This window comes from Aquarana catesbeiana, linkage group LG05 (genome assembly GCF_042186555.1).
Source record: "Aquarana catesbeiana isolate 2022-GZ linkage group LG05, ASM4218655v1, whole genome shotgun sequence".
NCBI classification, from domain to species: Eukaryota; Metazoa; Chordata; class Amphibia; order Anura; family Ranidae; genus Aquarana; species Aquarana catesbeiana.
Window position 1 is genome coordinate 458535633 of NC_133328.1, and position 15044 is coordinate 458550676.

Consider the following 15044-nt stretch of genomic DNA (forward strand, 5'->3'; position numbering starts at 1 on the left):
GACTTAGGGCTTTGGAGAGAGACAAGACAAAACTACAGATATATGTGCCCAGCTCAAATTTCATGAATTGATGGTTTACATCCACTTTAAGTGGTTAAACTTCCCTCATTTACAGACCGACGTTCATTCCTTTGATCTAAAGAACAAAATGTAACAATGTTTATAGTTAGCTCAGCTGCTAAGGAATGTTGTGAAACTTGTCGGACTGCCTGTTTTTTTTGTTTTTTTTTGTTCTTTGTTTATTTTTACAGCTGTCAGCTTAAGCAGAGAACTCTGCATAGAATCGGTAAAATGCTTTAAGATTGCGAGGGGGAAAGAATCACATTCTTAATCATAGTTCAGCTCTAAAACAGACCAAAACCAGAAGTGACAAAATTCTTGCCGCTTCTGGGTTTTTTTTTTTTTTTTTAATAAATTTTTATTGTTGGAAAATTTAGTGTTATAAAAAAATTCCTAATAATATTGTTGACTACTAGAGGCTAACTGCCAAAGGTAAAGATTTCAACACATCAACACATCATATGGCAGCAATCTACATAGAGTTGTATAGTTGTAATATAATAATAAAATAATCTTAGCCAACAAATTTGGGGGGGATCTAGATTGAAAAGAAGGGGGGAATCCAATGGGGGAGACGGCTAAGCCATCAGTCCTAGTTTATTATCATAGGAGGGGAAGGCTTTTATATCTGTGAGGCAGACCCCCAGCGTCTCTCCTCCTCACCAGGATATCATACCGAAGTCTTGCCAATGCTCTCGATCAAAAAAACTCAAGTAATATGGAACGGGCTGATTGAAAAAATAAACGTGGGATCCTAGTCGGAATGGTTTGAAATATATATAGGTATCTAGGGAGGATGTCCATCTTAAAGAAGGACATCCTTCTCAGCCAGGGATGATGCATTGATGACCATCTCTTGAAACATAACATGCAGCAGCGGGCAGTAATTTAACTCATATAGTTTTTGAAGTTGCAAAGGTATTTGAACTCCTAGATATTTTATAGAGTGCTGCGCCCACTGTAATGGAAATGTATTTGCAATGGAGTCTCGCGTACCTGTCGGAAGTGATATATCTAAACAATATGTTTTAGTAGCCTTAATTTTAAAATTACTTAAAGTGCCATATAGTAACATTTCCTTTAATAGTGAGGGGAAAGCTATTATCGAGTTGGTAATATGGAGCAAGAGATCATCCGCAAATAGACTAATCTTAAATTGTTTGCCAGCAATGTCCACGCCTTGTATTGAATTACTGGAGCGACCGTCAGCTGCTCCATTGCCAATATATACAGAAGCGGTGAAAGAGGACATCCTTGACGGGTCTCATTAGATATATGAACTGGGTCAGAGCGTAAACCGTTTACCCTAATCCAAGCTGAATAAAGGGCCATTTACTTTATGGATAAAACCTGGGGATAAGCCAGTTTGCTCCAGTGTTGCTTTAAAAAATGCCCAGTCTAAGCAATCGAACACTTTTTCCGCATCAATTGAAAGAAGAGGGATCTTTCGTAATTGACAGAGATGAGGGAAATTTATTTTAATAGTATTATCTCGTGCTTCATGAGTGGGGACAAAACCAACCTTGTCAAAACTAATAATAGATGGAATAACCAATTGAAGTCTATCCACCAATAGTTTAGCATATATTTTAAGGTCAACATTGATTAACCACTTGCCACCCGCCATATAGCAGAATGATGGTGGCAAAGTAGTTGTGATATCCTGACCGGACGTCATATGACGTGATCAGAATAACGCTGCCGGCGCGTGCCCGCAGCGCGGCGATCGGAGGTGCTGTGTGTCATTCTGACACACCACAACTCCAATCATGGTATGAAGCCTCTGACCATGTGATCAGCTGTGACCATTTACAGCTGAACATTGCGTGAACCAGGGACTGCTGCTAAATGTCTCGCTCTCCCTGTCAGCGTGAACCGAGGAAAATAGGTGGCTGTCCCTGTCAGAGGGGGGTCTGTGCTGATAATCAGCACATTGATTATTAGCACAGCCCCCATCAAAAGGTGCCAGCCTGTCCCCATAGTAAACGCCAATCAGTGCCACTCAGTAATGCCTGTCAGTGGCTCCTCATCAGGGCTGCCTTTCCAGTGCCCATCAGTTTTTGTTTTTTTTTGTTTTTTTTCGTTTATAGCGCAAAAATTAAAAACTGCAGAGGTGATCAAATACCACAAAAAAAAGCTCTATTTGTGGAAAGAAAATGATTTCATTTGGGTACAGTGTTGCATGACCGCGCAAATTGTCATTCAAAGAGCGACAGCGCTGAAAGCTAAAAATTGTCCTGGGCGGGGGCGGTGTCCACAACCACAACCTGTAAAACTGATCGAACAGCTTGGATCATTTTACAAAAAAGATGATTACCGGCAGAGAAGAACGGTACCATAACTACAGCCATGATCCTGGTATAACCAGGCGAGGCCGTATATATATATATATATATATATATAAGTGGAAGTGGTAAAAAACGGACCTGGACAGATGTGGATGTTAACAAATAATCATCTGTTTACATCCACCTGCTCATAGACATATAGGGGGTTATTTACGAAAGGCAAATCCACTTCGTGAAAAAGAGGGGATAGGTATGGTGCTGCTCTTATTAGGAGGTAACCTGCAACCTCTAAATACTTGAGGGGTGTGTGTCACGGGTGCATTTAGTGCAAAAAGTGACAATAAAAGTGCAGAAAATAAATATTTGTATATTCACAAAAATCCACAAACAAATTCTATGGTGTAAACTTCCTAACTGCTTATATAAAATACATATTATGTTCAAACGAAAATAAAATAAAATAAACAGTCCAATAAAGTGACAATGTGCTCCTTCAAATTGTTCTGTGCTTCTTGGAAAACAGTGCCCCATAAGAAACGCACTCACCGATATTATTCACCCCACAAGGAGGTATTTCACCTTCACAATATGAGCCACTGTGTAGCCTATGAAGTGGGAGGAAACTTCTTGTCCTGTGTTCTCCAAGTGCCTCCTTGTCTGCAATGTAAGTGGTCTCCTCACTTAACCTCCTTAGATGTTGCCCACATGTAGAGAGGAAAGAGACTCCATAGTGTGATACCATACAAATATCCAAAAATGTATTAATAATACTGATGGGTACTCACATTTAATAATAATCATTAAAAGCGAAAACAGTGTTTAAAAACAGGAAACCGGAGCGATCTGCGCTCCACGGCTCGAAACCGGAAGTGACGCAATGTTGTATAGTCCTGCCCTACGTGTTTCATCAATAGGATGTCATCTGGAGCGGTGCCATCCTGCTACACCCTCCAGTTTTTATATGGTATGAGGTGTGTCCTAAATTGATGGCCATGTGACCGCGGCCATTTTTGGTTAGTCCAGGCTTCGGCATGGCGGATGCTATTGCTAGTAGTGTGATTTAAAATGCCAATAGACAACACTACTCCGCAACATGAGGGATCATTTTTAAAAGGACTACTTCACTCCAAGTTGTAACGGACACATCGCATAATACCAAAATACATATCATAATACACAATGTTACAAAATTAAATTTAAGTTAAAAAATGGGTAAGAAATATAATTGCATTATGGTTTTCTGCTGGACTAGAGGCTGATAGAGGCTGCAGCTCCTCAGTTTTCATTTTCACCATAAGCGCGGGGGTCTAATCATTTTTTCACCAAATCCGAAGTGCAATCGCTGTAAATCTGAGAGGTAGGTCTAAAATGAGGGGAAGCTCTGCTGATTTTATCATCCAATCATGTGCAAGCTAAAATGCTGTTTTTTATTTTCCTTGCATGTCCCCCTCTGATTTACAGCGACTGTACTTCCAAGTGCACTTGTAGTGCAAAGTGGATTTTCCTTTCGTAAATAACCCCCATAGTGTGGTCTAGTCAGGATCCGTCTGACAAACAAATTCAGACTGAACGCCTGTGTGAAAGAGCCCTTTTAAGAGCATTTTATTACAACAGCCATGCAGCCAACAATAGACTGACCATGGATAAACCAACATAATTTAGATCTTCTTGCATGCAGTGTAGGGCCTAGCTGACCGGATAGAGTGAATAGATTGCTAAGGTAGACCCTCAAATTACCACAAATAAAGCAGAATTAGAAAGGTCTGGCTATTCGATACCTAGCATATATACCCAAATTGTGTAGACAGGAACTCCAAGTAGTTCACTTCCAGCATTACATTCAAAGAATAGGTTGAATTGATAATTATTAAATTAACTTCCTATCCATTTTATGTCCAGCTTTATTGTTTGCAAATCTGTTTTCTGTATGAATACATGGTGCAACATACATAATGGGTACTCGTTTGTGTAACTAATATTTTCTGACTAAAATGGTGTTTTATTTGTGCTACCATGATAACATGCCACACACATCTCACCGCGCCCAGTGTTTATTTCCTATAGTCTTCACATGTACAGGTGTCCATACACTGACTAAATTTGTATGTTACAGACTTTTCCATTTTTCGGTGTGGTCCCTGCTGTGCTGAATGAGCATGGAGAGGAACTGGTGGGGGAAGCTGAAGGCTATCTAGTAAGTGAGGTCTTAGAAATTCATTCTACACTATACATACTGTGGATGTACCTAATGTCAGGACTGCCCATAGACCGTGCATTATAAAATGTTCTATATATATTCCATCTATTCTGTTCAGTACCCCAGCAGATAGATGAATGACCAGTTTGTGTAATATTAGATGTGATCTTTCCATGTCTGCATATTGATTTTGTTGAGTATATAAAACTGATTCATATTACTAACCTATTTCATTGTCAGCACTTCTCCCTTTTCAACATTATGCAAAGAGTAATTTGCCACCTTTAAACAATAGTTGAATGTCTCCAAGGATAGAGAATTTTGTTTTATATATGCTTAACCATAGAAGATTGGGAAATACATCTGTGCCTTGCCAGCCTTTCCCACTCTGGTGTGTAGCAGTCAGTACATATGACATACTGGGAAGGCACCACTCCGATGCTCAAAGGGGAAAGGAAAGCAATACTTTATCCACTCGTTTTACAAAAGATGCAAAGAAAGGACAAAAAGAGGGGAGATTTACTAAATCCGGTGCATTTAGAATCTGGTGCAGCTGTGCATGGTAGCCAATCCGCTTCTAACGTCATCTTGTTCAGTTACCGTTTGACAATAAAACCTGAAAGCTGACTGGTTAATATGCATAGTAGCACCAGTTTTATTAAATCTCCCCCACAGTGTAGCGGTCAGTGCATTTTTATATTTTCCATCTTTGGTTTAAGTTCTTATTCCACTTTTAAAATTTTAGGTCTTTAAACAGCCATGGCCATCCATAATGAGGACTGTGTATGGCAACCATGAGCGTTTTGAAAATACCTACTTCCGAAAGTTTCCAGGATACTATGTGGCTGGAGATGGTAAAGAGTTCCTGCCTGGCAGATCACTTATTATATTTATAAAGCAGTCTGTATACAATAAAACACATTTTGACACATTTTCTTATAATTCGATAGGATGCAAAAGGGATAAGGATGGATACATCTGGATTACAGGTCGGATAGATGACATGCTGAATGTGTCAGGTATGCATTATGTATATTAAAAACTCATGAAACTGGGCCATTTACATGTGCATGAGCCACTTTTAAGAAGTTAAATCAATTATAAAGTCATTTTGCATCCCTTGTGGTGTCACATCAGTCTGAGCAGCAGAGACTCACAAGACTGCTGGTTCTGAAACCAATGAGTGGATCACTGTGTATGATGGTACAATGACCTTTTTAGTATAGTGTATATAGTAGTATAGTATAAATATATTTTTATGTATAGTTGGTGACCAAGCTGGTGACTGTTCTCTGCCCATTTACTTTGTAAGTGCAATATAATTTTTTTTAAATTTTTTTATTAAAATGTTTACACACATGAATGTGTGCGTTTTTCGCTTTTATTTTGCATATGGCAGATTGTTGGTGCTCAGTCTTTCCAAGCACTATTACTGTGGCATTAAATCACTATTTCAGATCATCTGCATCATGGCTGTGGTTCAGATATTTATAGCAGTCATACTTTTCAATGATTTTACTTCTTAAGATATTGTTCTAGGCCTGATTTTTACATATAGTAAAGACAAGATTGTTTTTTAGTATTTTTTCATTAGATTTTTTACTTTCAATTTCAACTGGTAACAAAACACCTAGGAAAGTAGTCAAACATCTTCATGACGTTTCAAGGAAACAGTGATAGGTTGGAGTGAACACATACACCTAAAACCATCTGCATGTGGCCAATTAGTTAGTGGTACAGTAGTACTGATGTTCCATATAGCTTGACAAGTTGATATTGGTAAAGCATTATAAACAGAGGAAAGGGAGTAAAGAAAGAAAGAGAGAAACAAAAGAGATGTGATGAGTGCCTTGGAGTTTGAAGCGTTAGGTGTTTTTTTTTTTTTTTTTTTTTTTTTATACAATATACTGTAATTGCATACTGCACCTAATGTGTACTCGCACGCTGTACACCTGTTTGAAAAAGTGAACATGAAATGTCCCTTGCAGGCCACCTGTTAAGCACTGCCGAGGTCGAAGCTGCACTGGCAGAGCATCCAGCAGTTGCAGAGGCAGCGGTAGTTAGCCGCCCGCACACTGTGAAAGGAGAATGTCTCTACTGCTTTGTCATTCTGAAAGATGGAAAGAAATTTACAGAAGTAATTTCAGAAGAACTTAAAAAACAAGGTAAGCCAAAGATATATTGTTTTTGGTGTGCATACTGTCTGTTCTGCTATAGGCATCCATTTCCCACCCATGGTTTATATGCCTTACATTAGTGAGTATACAAAGATCAGATTTTTAGAACAGTTCCTTATGAAACCCCCAACTTGAGTTTTTGTTGACACCAAATACTGCTCATGCTTACTCATGCTCTGTAAATCCTGCTAACATGTTACGATTATAACTGTTGTATGGACAATTTATTTAAATCTTATTCTTTACAGTTCGTGAGAAGATTGGACCTATAGCAACACCAGATTTTATACAGAATGCTCCCGGATTACCAAAAACACGATCAGGTAAATACAGTAACTCTATATAAATCCTACCAACATAGTATAAAAAATATGTATATACAGTAAGCTGACCATAGACTGGCATATGTCTTAAGAGTAACAAACAAGAAGGTACTGCCAACCCTTTTCAGAGCTAGGACCTGATGCTATGTTTTCAAAGGCTGAAAAATCTCACATAATTAACCCTTCTGATGGCCCTCCCCAGGATAACTCTAGGCATACAATCTCCTCTAAAGTTCCAATAATGTCTCCAGCAGGATTTGGACATGTATGACCATCCTTTACCCAAGACCTTTTCAGTTAAACATATCTATATATAAGCTGCAAATACAAGTGGACATGAATTTTTAATGTCTATTCAGACTTATCACAACAGTCAATGTTTTGAGTTAGAACTCCTTCAGGTGGGGTGTTACCCAGTTTTTTAGGCTTGTCTGACCTACCGCTTTCTTAGGTTTTGATGTAACCATTGAGTGAGTACCCAAGCTTCTATTACTATATCTTTTCCATTTTATCGCCCCTACCCCATTTTTGGTAGAGATAGATTGTTTTGTGGGTGCCTAGTCCCTGATAAACTTCAATGTATGTGAAATTTTTTAGATGTTGAACCGCTGCACTTGTTACGATGTTCCTTCTGCTTTTTCATTGTACTGTAATGTCAAAAATTGTTTACTTTAATTGTATGTTCTGTGCATTATCCTTGTGATTCTACTCCACTAAAGCATTCAGTTTTTTTCTTTAATTAAAAAAACTCGTTCAGACCTCTTCCAAAAGAAAAAAGGACTTCTGGGTAATGTTGTGGCAGGTCTGTAAGTGAATATCATTCTCTTACACTTTTGGAAGGAGTTATTTGCATTTGTATCAGTGCAGGGTTAGGTACAAGATTCATTTAGCTACCTCCCACAACATACAGTATTTAGACTAATTGAAATTCGGTCGCTTCAGCCTGGACTGACCAAATTTCAATCTATGTCTGGCCCTCATTTCATCCAAACCCTCACAAAACCATCTTTTATTATACTATAAATTAGGTTCACTCTGCTGACAATAGATTTTAGGTATTTTTAAGTACTTAATGGTATTTAAATGAATACAGCATTGGTTGATTGAGTAGAAGCATAACTAAATGACTAATGTTCTGTTTTACTTAGGTAAAATAATGCGGAGGGTCCTCAGACAGATTGCCCGGAATGAGAAAGATTTGGGAGACCTATCTACACTGGCAGATCCCAGCATAGTGGAGGTCTTGTTCAGCCAACGATGTGAAGCAGCAGCATGAAGGGATTTTAAGATTTGTTACAGTGGACAATCTGTTCTATAGTCTGAATTTTCCATACCTCTTTATGTAAATATTTTAATATCCATCCATATGAAGATCCCTCCAAATCAGGATTGGCTTTGTACAAGTTATCTAGGTATACCTTCAGTGTGTGCTGGCCGTGAAACCTGCCCATGAAGAGTATAATTGATGTTATATTTTACGTTGGCTGGGTATAACCATGGAAATTAGTTTCTGTCAATATTTATGTTGAGCTAATGTGTTCTGCAGTAATTTTAATGATTTTAAATACTAAATTATGATTATTTTGTTTAAGTTGATATATTCAGCTTTAAGCCATAATTTTTTGGTTGAATGCATTTTATTTCCAGGTAAAAAGCTGACACTAAAATAGGCTCTAATTTAAAATGACTGGTGCAAAGACAACTGGAACAAAAATGGAACATCCATCAAGAATGTTCAAATACATATCAATTTACAGTAGTTATCTACATTAATCTGTTTAGTGATTTACTTCTGCTCCAATTTCTTTGCACCAGTCTTTTAAATCACCCTATAATGTAGGATGTTGGGGTCTTCATTTGCACAATGACCGCTTGGGGCTGAGGGGCAAAATGTAGAGCTAATGGTGCAGTTACCCTTACCAAACAAACTGATTTTACATGCAGCGAGTAGCCTGATTGTTTGCTATAAGTAACTGTTCAATTCTTTGTAAATTGTTCTACTTGTTAGTGAAGTAGTTCAGACAGCAATGGTAGTGCAGAATATTTTCATTTAAATTGCACTAGTTCAGTCTAGTAGAACTAATAAAAGATTTATTAATCAGTTGGTTGGATGTTTGCTATGAATTACTGTACAGATCATTTCTCTTTTGCCTTCTTAGATAAAAGGCTACCGACTTTATGATCTTATAAACTGCATACTAAATGAATGTGAGGGTAAAGTTAATGAATGTATGAACAAAATGTCACACAATGATTTTTATTGTTTCACAGTTGCCACACAAGCCTGTATGCCTCAAACTCAGTCCTATTTTTATTTCTTTTTTTTTCTAGCATAGTGTAAAAAAGTAAAATATCTGATTGTTTGCTGCAAGCAACACCACCCTAAAATCTTTCATAGATTTACACTGTTCAGATAATTAATGTATCATTAGTATACAAAGTATAACTAAAGGCAACATTTGAAAAAAAAAAATTGGATAGCGTAGAGATGGATTAGAACAACTGTCAAGTTTTTATTGCTGTCTGTGCCCCCATAATGGAGATTCACCCTCTTGGTAAAAAAAAAGTCAAAATTTTGGGTTGTGCCCAGAACAGCAACAGAGGGGACATTTTCTAATGGAGACACTGGTTCTGGTGACAACTTGCTTTGGAGGGATTTTCTCTCACTACCTTTTGTGGCTATGAAACAGGAAACAAAGGGAAATGTCCCCAATAGGACACCGATGGGGAAAATGCCTGACAGGCAGTAGTTCTACTTTAAAGCAAATATTTGGTGAATTACTCCAAATGAAAGGACACAAGAGTATTCAAATTAAAAAGTGGTGAAACATGTTCTGGATGGTGGTTGCAAGAATACATGTTTCAAAACCTCTCAACAGTTTGTAAAAATAAATTGCCATGCAACAAAAGAACTACAATTTAATCTGAAAATCTTTGGACTGTTCACAGATTACCAAATGCAGTGAAACATCAAAATAGTGCGATTAAGAGGGGTGCAGTGTCATTTCAGGGCATTGTTGGATAGTGCACTTAAAGAGTAATTACACTTTTGTTGATTTTTGTACATTGCCAGGATTTTAACAAACCTTGTTGCTGATGTTATTTTGTTCAAAAATATCTGTTTTTCACCATGCCCTTTCCAGATGGATTCCTGAATGGGAATGTCTGGGTTCATTATCACCTGAAGTAAATTACCAAAACTGCAGTGTGTGCATCCCATTAGTACACACACCTTAGGAATTATCGCTTTGAAAATGTATTTCCTATTACGGGGGATGCCTAAAATTGTGCTTGTATCAAAATCTGTCTCTTTCCCCATTTACTTTAAAGTGGAATGTCAGTCAAAATCTAACTAAGGATAAATCTCCTCCCACCCTCATTCTAAGACTATTCTATCTACCCTGTGAAAGATAAGATGCTTATACTTGCCTATTGTGAGGGCGCTCCAGTCCAGTCACATGATCTCTCCAGAGCTGGCTTCAGTGAAGAGGAGACATCTGTCAACAGTTGCAAATGCCTGTGGTGATGTCACCCATAGGCTTACTATGGTGCATCCATTATTGGCTGCCCCTCCTCTACACTGAAGCCAGCACTGAGACCTGATAATGGGACCGGAACAGAGCAGCTTCAGAATAGGTAAGTATAAGCATCTTTTCTTTCACAGGGTAGATAGAATAGTCTTAGAATAGGGGTGGGAGCAGATTTAGCCTTAGCTAGATTTTGACTGAACTTCCATTTTAAAGTAAATGGGGAAAGAGACAGATTTTGATACAAGCACAATTTTAGGCATCCCCCGTAATAGGAAATACATTTTCAAAGAGATAATTCCTAAGGTGTGTGTACAAATAGTTTATCAAATGAAACCTACAAAATACAAAATCCAATTGTATTTGACCAAGTTGTATACAATATTATGTTAATGTTGTTACAAATTGTATATGGGTTTCACTGCACTTCTTAAAAAGGTTTCTTCTCTGTCTGTCATTGCAATATATACTTGTGAAGCTGGTCTTGGAAAAATTAACCTTTTTTGATTGTGGTAAATGGTTACTGACATCCAAATGCCAAAGCATTCTTTTTTTTTTTTTTTTTTTTTTCTTTTTTGATGGGGTTTTTTATTCTCTATCATTGCTGCTTTTTTGTTATTTTTATATAATTGTTAGGAAGGGATTGCTATGAAATATAATTGCAGTTGTGACTAGTAATAAAAGGTGCAGCTGGTGAGGTATTTCAATAGATTAGCTAGTTTGCTGTTTTCCTACAGTCCATGGTGATGTCCATGCTACATCTTCTCAGAAGACTACATATCTCCCAACCTGTGGCATGAATTATCTGGATAAAGTGCAGTGTAAATATACTGCATACATGTGGAAATGGCTCACAGCGATCCGCTGTCTGGTGGGGGAATACTTAACTGTTAAATCAAATTCACTACTGTCTGATTCACACAGCTTCTAGACATAATTACAAGCATTTTTAAGTTAATATAGCTTTCCAGTTGCCCAGTATGTGTTTTGTTTCTGGGTTTTTTTTGTTTTGTTTTGTTTTTTTTTTTGTTTTGTTTTTATATTGTCAGATGCCAGACCTTAAAGTGGGGTTCCACCCAAAAAACCAAAAATCTCCTGAAAAATTCTAAAAAAAAAAACCAAAAAAACATTTTGGATATTTTTTTTTTTTTTTTTACTTCCCTCTAAATGCCTGTTGCTAGGTGGTCCCTCGTAGTCTGCCTCTTCCTTTGCCTGGGCTGGTGACATCACTTCCCCCTCGGCACAGGAAGGGCTCAGCTCTGCTCCCTCCCTCCTGTCAATCATCTGGGACCCATTACAGGTCCCAGGTGATTGAGCGGCCAATCACGGCGCGCAGCGCCACTCGCGCATGCGCAGTGGGTGCCAGGATGTGAAGCCACAGCCCGGCGCCCACAGTTGAAATGCCGGCGCCGACGAGCGGAGGGGGGGGACGAGCGGGGCTTCGATCCCCCGCATCGCTGGACCCAGGGACAGGTAAGTGTCCAATTAAAAGTCAGCAGCTGCAGTATTTGTAGCTGCTGACTTTTAATTTTTTTTTTTTTTAATGGAGCCCCTGGGTGGAACTCCTCTTTAAGTGAGACCACTTTAGCAGTGCTTCCTCTTTCCTGAAAAATGGTTACTATTTAATGAGTGAGTGCAAAGAGTCATGATATCGTAGTAAGGTAACCAATCAGATCTGTTTTTAAAGCAGTCAGAATCGTGAGACACATTTTTGGATTTGTTGCTGTGAATACTGTTACTTTGCACATTATTCTTTGCTTTGCTCAATACAAGCCTTAATGTTGCAAGAAGCAGGTCAGTTTTTTAAAATATTTTAAAAATGAATAAAAGGTCTTAGTATAAATTGCTGTGTCCACATTCAAAATTGAAATCATTGTTAAATTATCTGAACTGTGTTTTTTTTCATTGTGTTGTATATTGTATATGTTTTAAATGAATTCCACACTACCTGTCACCCTAAAATGTAAGAATGTGACTTTTATATACTTGCTGCAGAGATTCTGAAGCCTTTTCGATGACTGTAATGTAATGTAACATGTTTTCATCAAGGCTTTCATTTAATAAAGCACAAACTGTCTTCAGTCATTCCCACTATTGTGGACAGTATTTTTGTGATTACGTTAAGCCCATTAAAGAAAAGATGTTATTTTGTACCATAATGGTTGCAGACTGTCATTTTTAAAAAGCAACAATATTTAAAACAAAATTGTACTTCTCAACTGCTATTGCTTTTTTATAGTTCAATCCTAATGCCGTGTACACACGAGCGGACTTTTCGGCCGGACTGGTACGTCGGACCGAGTCCAGCGGACAATTCGACCGTGTGTGGGCTTCATCGGACCTGCAGCAGATTCTTTCGGTCGAAAATCTGACTGATTTTAGATTTGGAACATGTTTCAAATCTTTCCAACGGACTCGAGTCCAGTCGAAAAGTCCGCTCGTCTGTATGCTAGTCCGACAGACAAAAACCAACGCTAGGGCAGCTATTCACTACTGGCTATCAACTTCCTTATTTTAGTCCAGTCGTACGTCATCACATACGAATCTGTCGGACTTTGGTGTGATCGTGTGTAGGCAAGTCCGTTCAGAAGTCCGCCAGATAGACCGTCGGACCAGTCCGGTCAAAAAGTCCGCCCATGTGTACGCTGCATTACTTGCACTTGTATTTATCATAAGGTACAAGACAATGGCTTTTCAAGTCTTGATCATGGGTTATATGTTGTCACCTTTAGAAGACAACACTGGCAAACAAAATTGTAGGACAGACCATATAACACCTCCTGCTCCAACAATCCTCAATTTCCCTAAAGCAGTAATAAACTGCCATAAAAATAAAATAAAAAAAACAGGCCCCCCTGCAGGTTTAGGTCATAATGTACTCATATGCACTCCATACTAGCACATTATGACAGACTTACCTGCACACGGTGCCCTCCAGCGCAGTGCTGTCCCAGCTCACTGGTGCTTCCATCTTCTCCTGATCCTATTTCCAGGTTCGTGAGCTCTGGCTGTATAAATGGTGCGTGAGAGCCACGGAGCTCTGAGCCATGGAGCGAACTGTACCTGGACCACGTAGAATGGAACATGTTGGGCTGGCCTGTAATGTTACCTCCAGTAGTGGACTCCGTGTGTGACACTTACCCTCTGTACAGCAGTGTAACATGGTGTATTTTGCTGTATTATTATAGGTACTTATAAAGCGTCATCAATTTACGTAGCGCTTCACATATATATTGAAGATTCACATCAGTCCCTACGCTTAAAGAACTTACAATTTAAGATCCCTAACTCGCATACATACGCATACTGGGGCCAATTTAGACAGGATCCAATTAACTTACCAGCACGTCTTTGGGGTGTGGGAGGAAATCCACGCAGGCACAGGGAGAACATGCAAACTCTGTAGAGCATTCTACAGGTCCAGGGCAGTGGCAATCTGTATCCTGGTAGGTAGTCCCTGAAGACCCTTTCCATGGAAGAGAGGTTTTCCTCCTCCAAAGTGGGCATAGTAAGGAATTTATACCTGGTGGTATATAACCTGGAAAGTTGTCTGGACCCTGGTGTGGTAAATGCGGGACTTTGTCCCTTCCTCTGTGGGCTCACCCTTCAGGGACATCAGGCCCCTGCCTTGGGCACATTGGGGTGGGCAGTAAGAGCACCTTAGGTTGGATGAAGTGTTTCACAGGGCTGCCGTGATACTTTAGATTTGTCGTAGCTATGGCCTAGTGTGTGCCATTTTAAATGGCATGTTGCAGCTATAAGCATAATGTGTGCCACTTGTCAGCATCCCCTGCTGAGTCATTGTCCATTGCAACAGCATTGCTTCCTGATGAAAATAAGGAGAGAGCAGGAAGATGAGGAAGTAAAAAGAGGTTCAATTTGCCTCTTGCCATAGTGACACTTGTGGTTCCTCCCTGATAGTTGATGTATACCACCACTGTGGAGCTGTCCAAGTCTGAGAACTTCTCCTGGGAGGATGGACAGTTGCCCTTGATCTCGCCCAAACTGAAAGAAACCTTAAGGTTTTGATGGATGAGTTGTGCTCCTGATTGAAGATAGTACCATTGCCATCAGTTGGACCTAGGGTCACCAGTATCGGATCCCTTCCCAAAACAAAGAAACCTACTAGGCCCTTTCTGATTCACCCTCTAATACAGAATGTGCTGTACAAGGACTGACTGAGGCCAAACAAGGTGTATCTGCCTCCAAAGAGTTTTGCGCACCGGTACCCTGTGTCACTAGTACCCAGTTTGACCTTGCACAATCAGAGAACGCTTTGTATTCCTCATTGTAGTACCTGTAACTATTACAGTAAATCTCCACTTCCACAGTAGTCCTAAATGTATGAAATATGTATACGTACATTATTCCAAGCTAGACCAATATAACTATGCAATAAAAACCATACCTAGAGTTCAGCTTTAAAGTTGTACAGTTTGTTTTCTTTAGAAAGCAATCACAGCCTCTGTAAA

The 15044-nt window shown here is 39.0% G+C and overlaps 1 protein-coding gene across 1 annotated transcript in view; it reads left to right on the plus strand.

The window, feature by feature from the left end:
• The window catches only part of LOC141145066 (acetyl-coenzyme A synthetase, cytoplasmic-like), a 77536-nt gene extending 68223 nt beyond the window's left edge, over positions 1 to 9313 (plus strand). Inside the window, exons 13-18 of the mRNA XM_073631358.1 lie at positions 4462 to 4542; positions 5291 to 5399; positions 5496 to 5564; positions 6534 to 6710; positions 6971 to 7045; positions 8194 to 9313. Of these exons, the coding sequence (XP_073487459.1) occupies positions 4462 to 4542; positions 5291 to 5399; positions 5496 to 5564; positions 6534 to 6710; positions 6971 to 7045; positions 8194 to 8321 (639 nt within the window). The 3' untranslated portion in view covers positions 8322 to 9313. The remainder of the gene's footprint in view (positions 1 to 4461; positions 4543 to 5290; positions 5400 to 5495; positions 5565 to 6533; positions 6711 to 6970; positions 7046 to 8193) is intronic.
• Positions 9314 to 15044: the final 5731 nt, after the last annotated feature.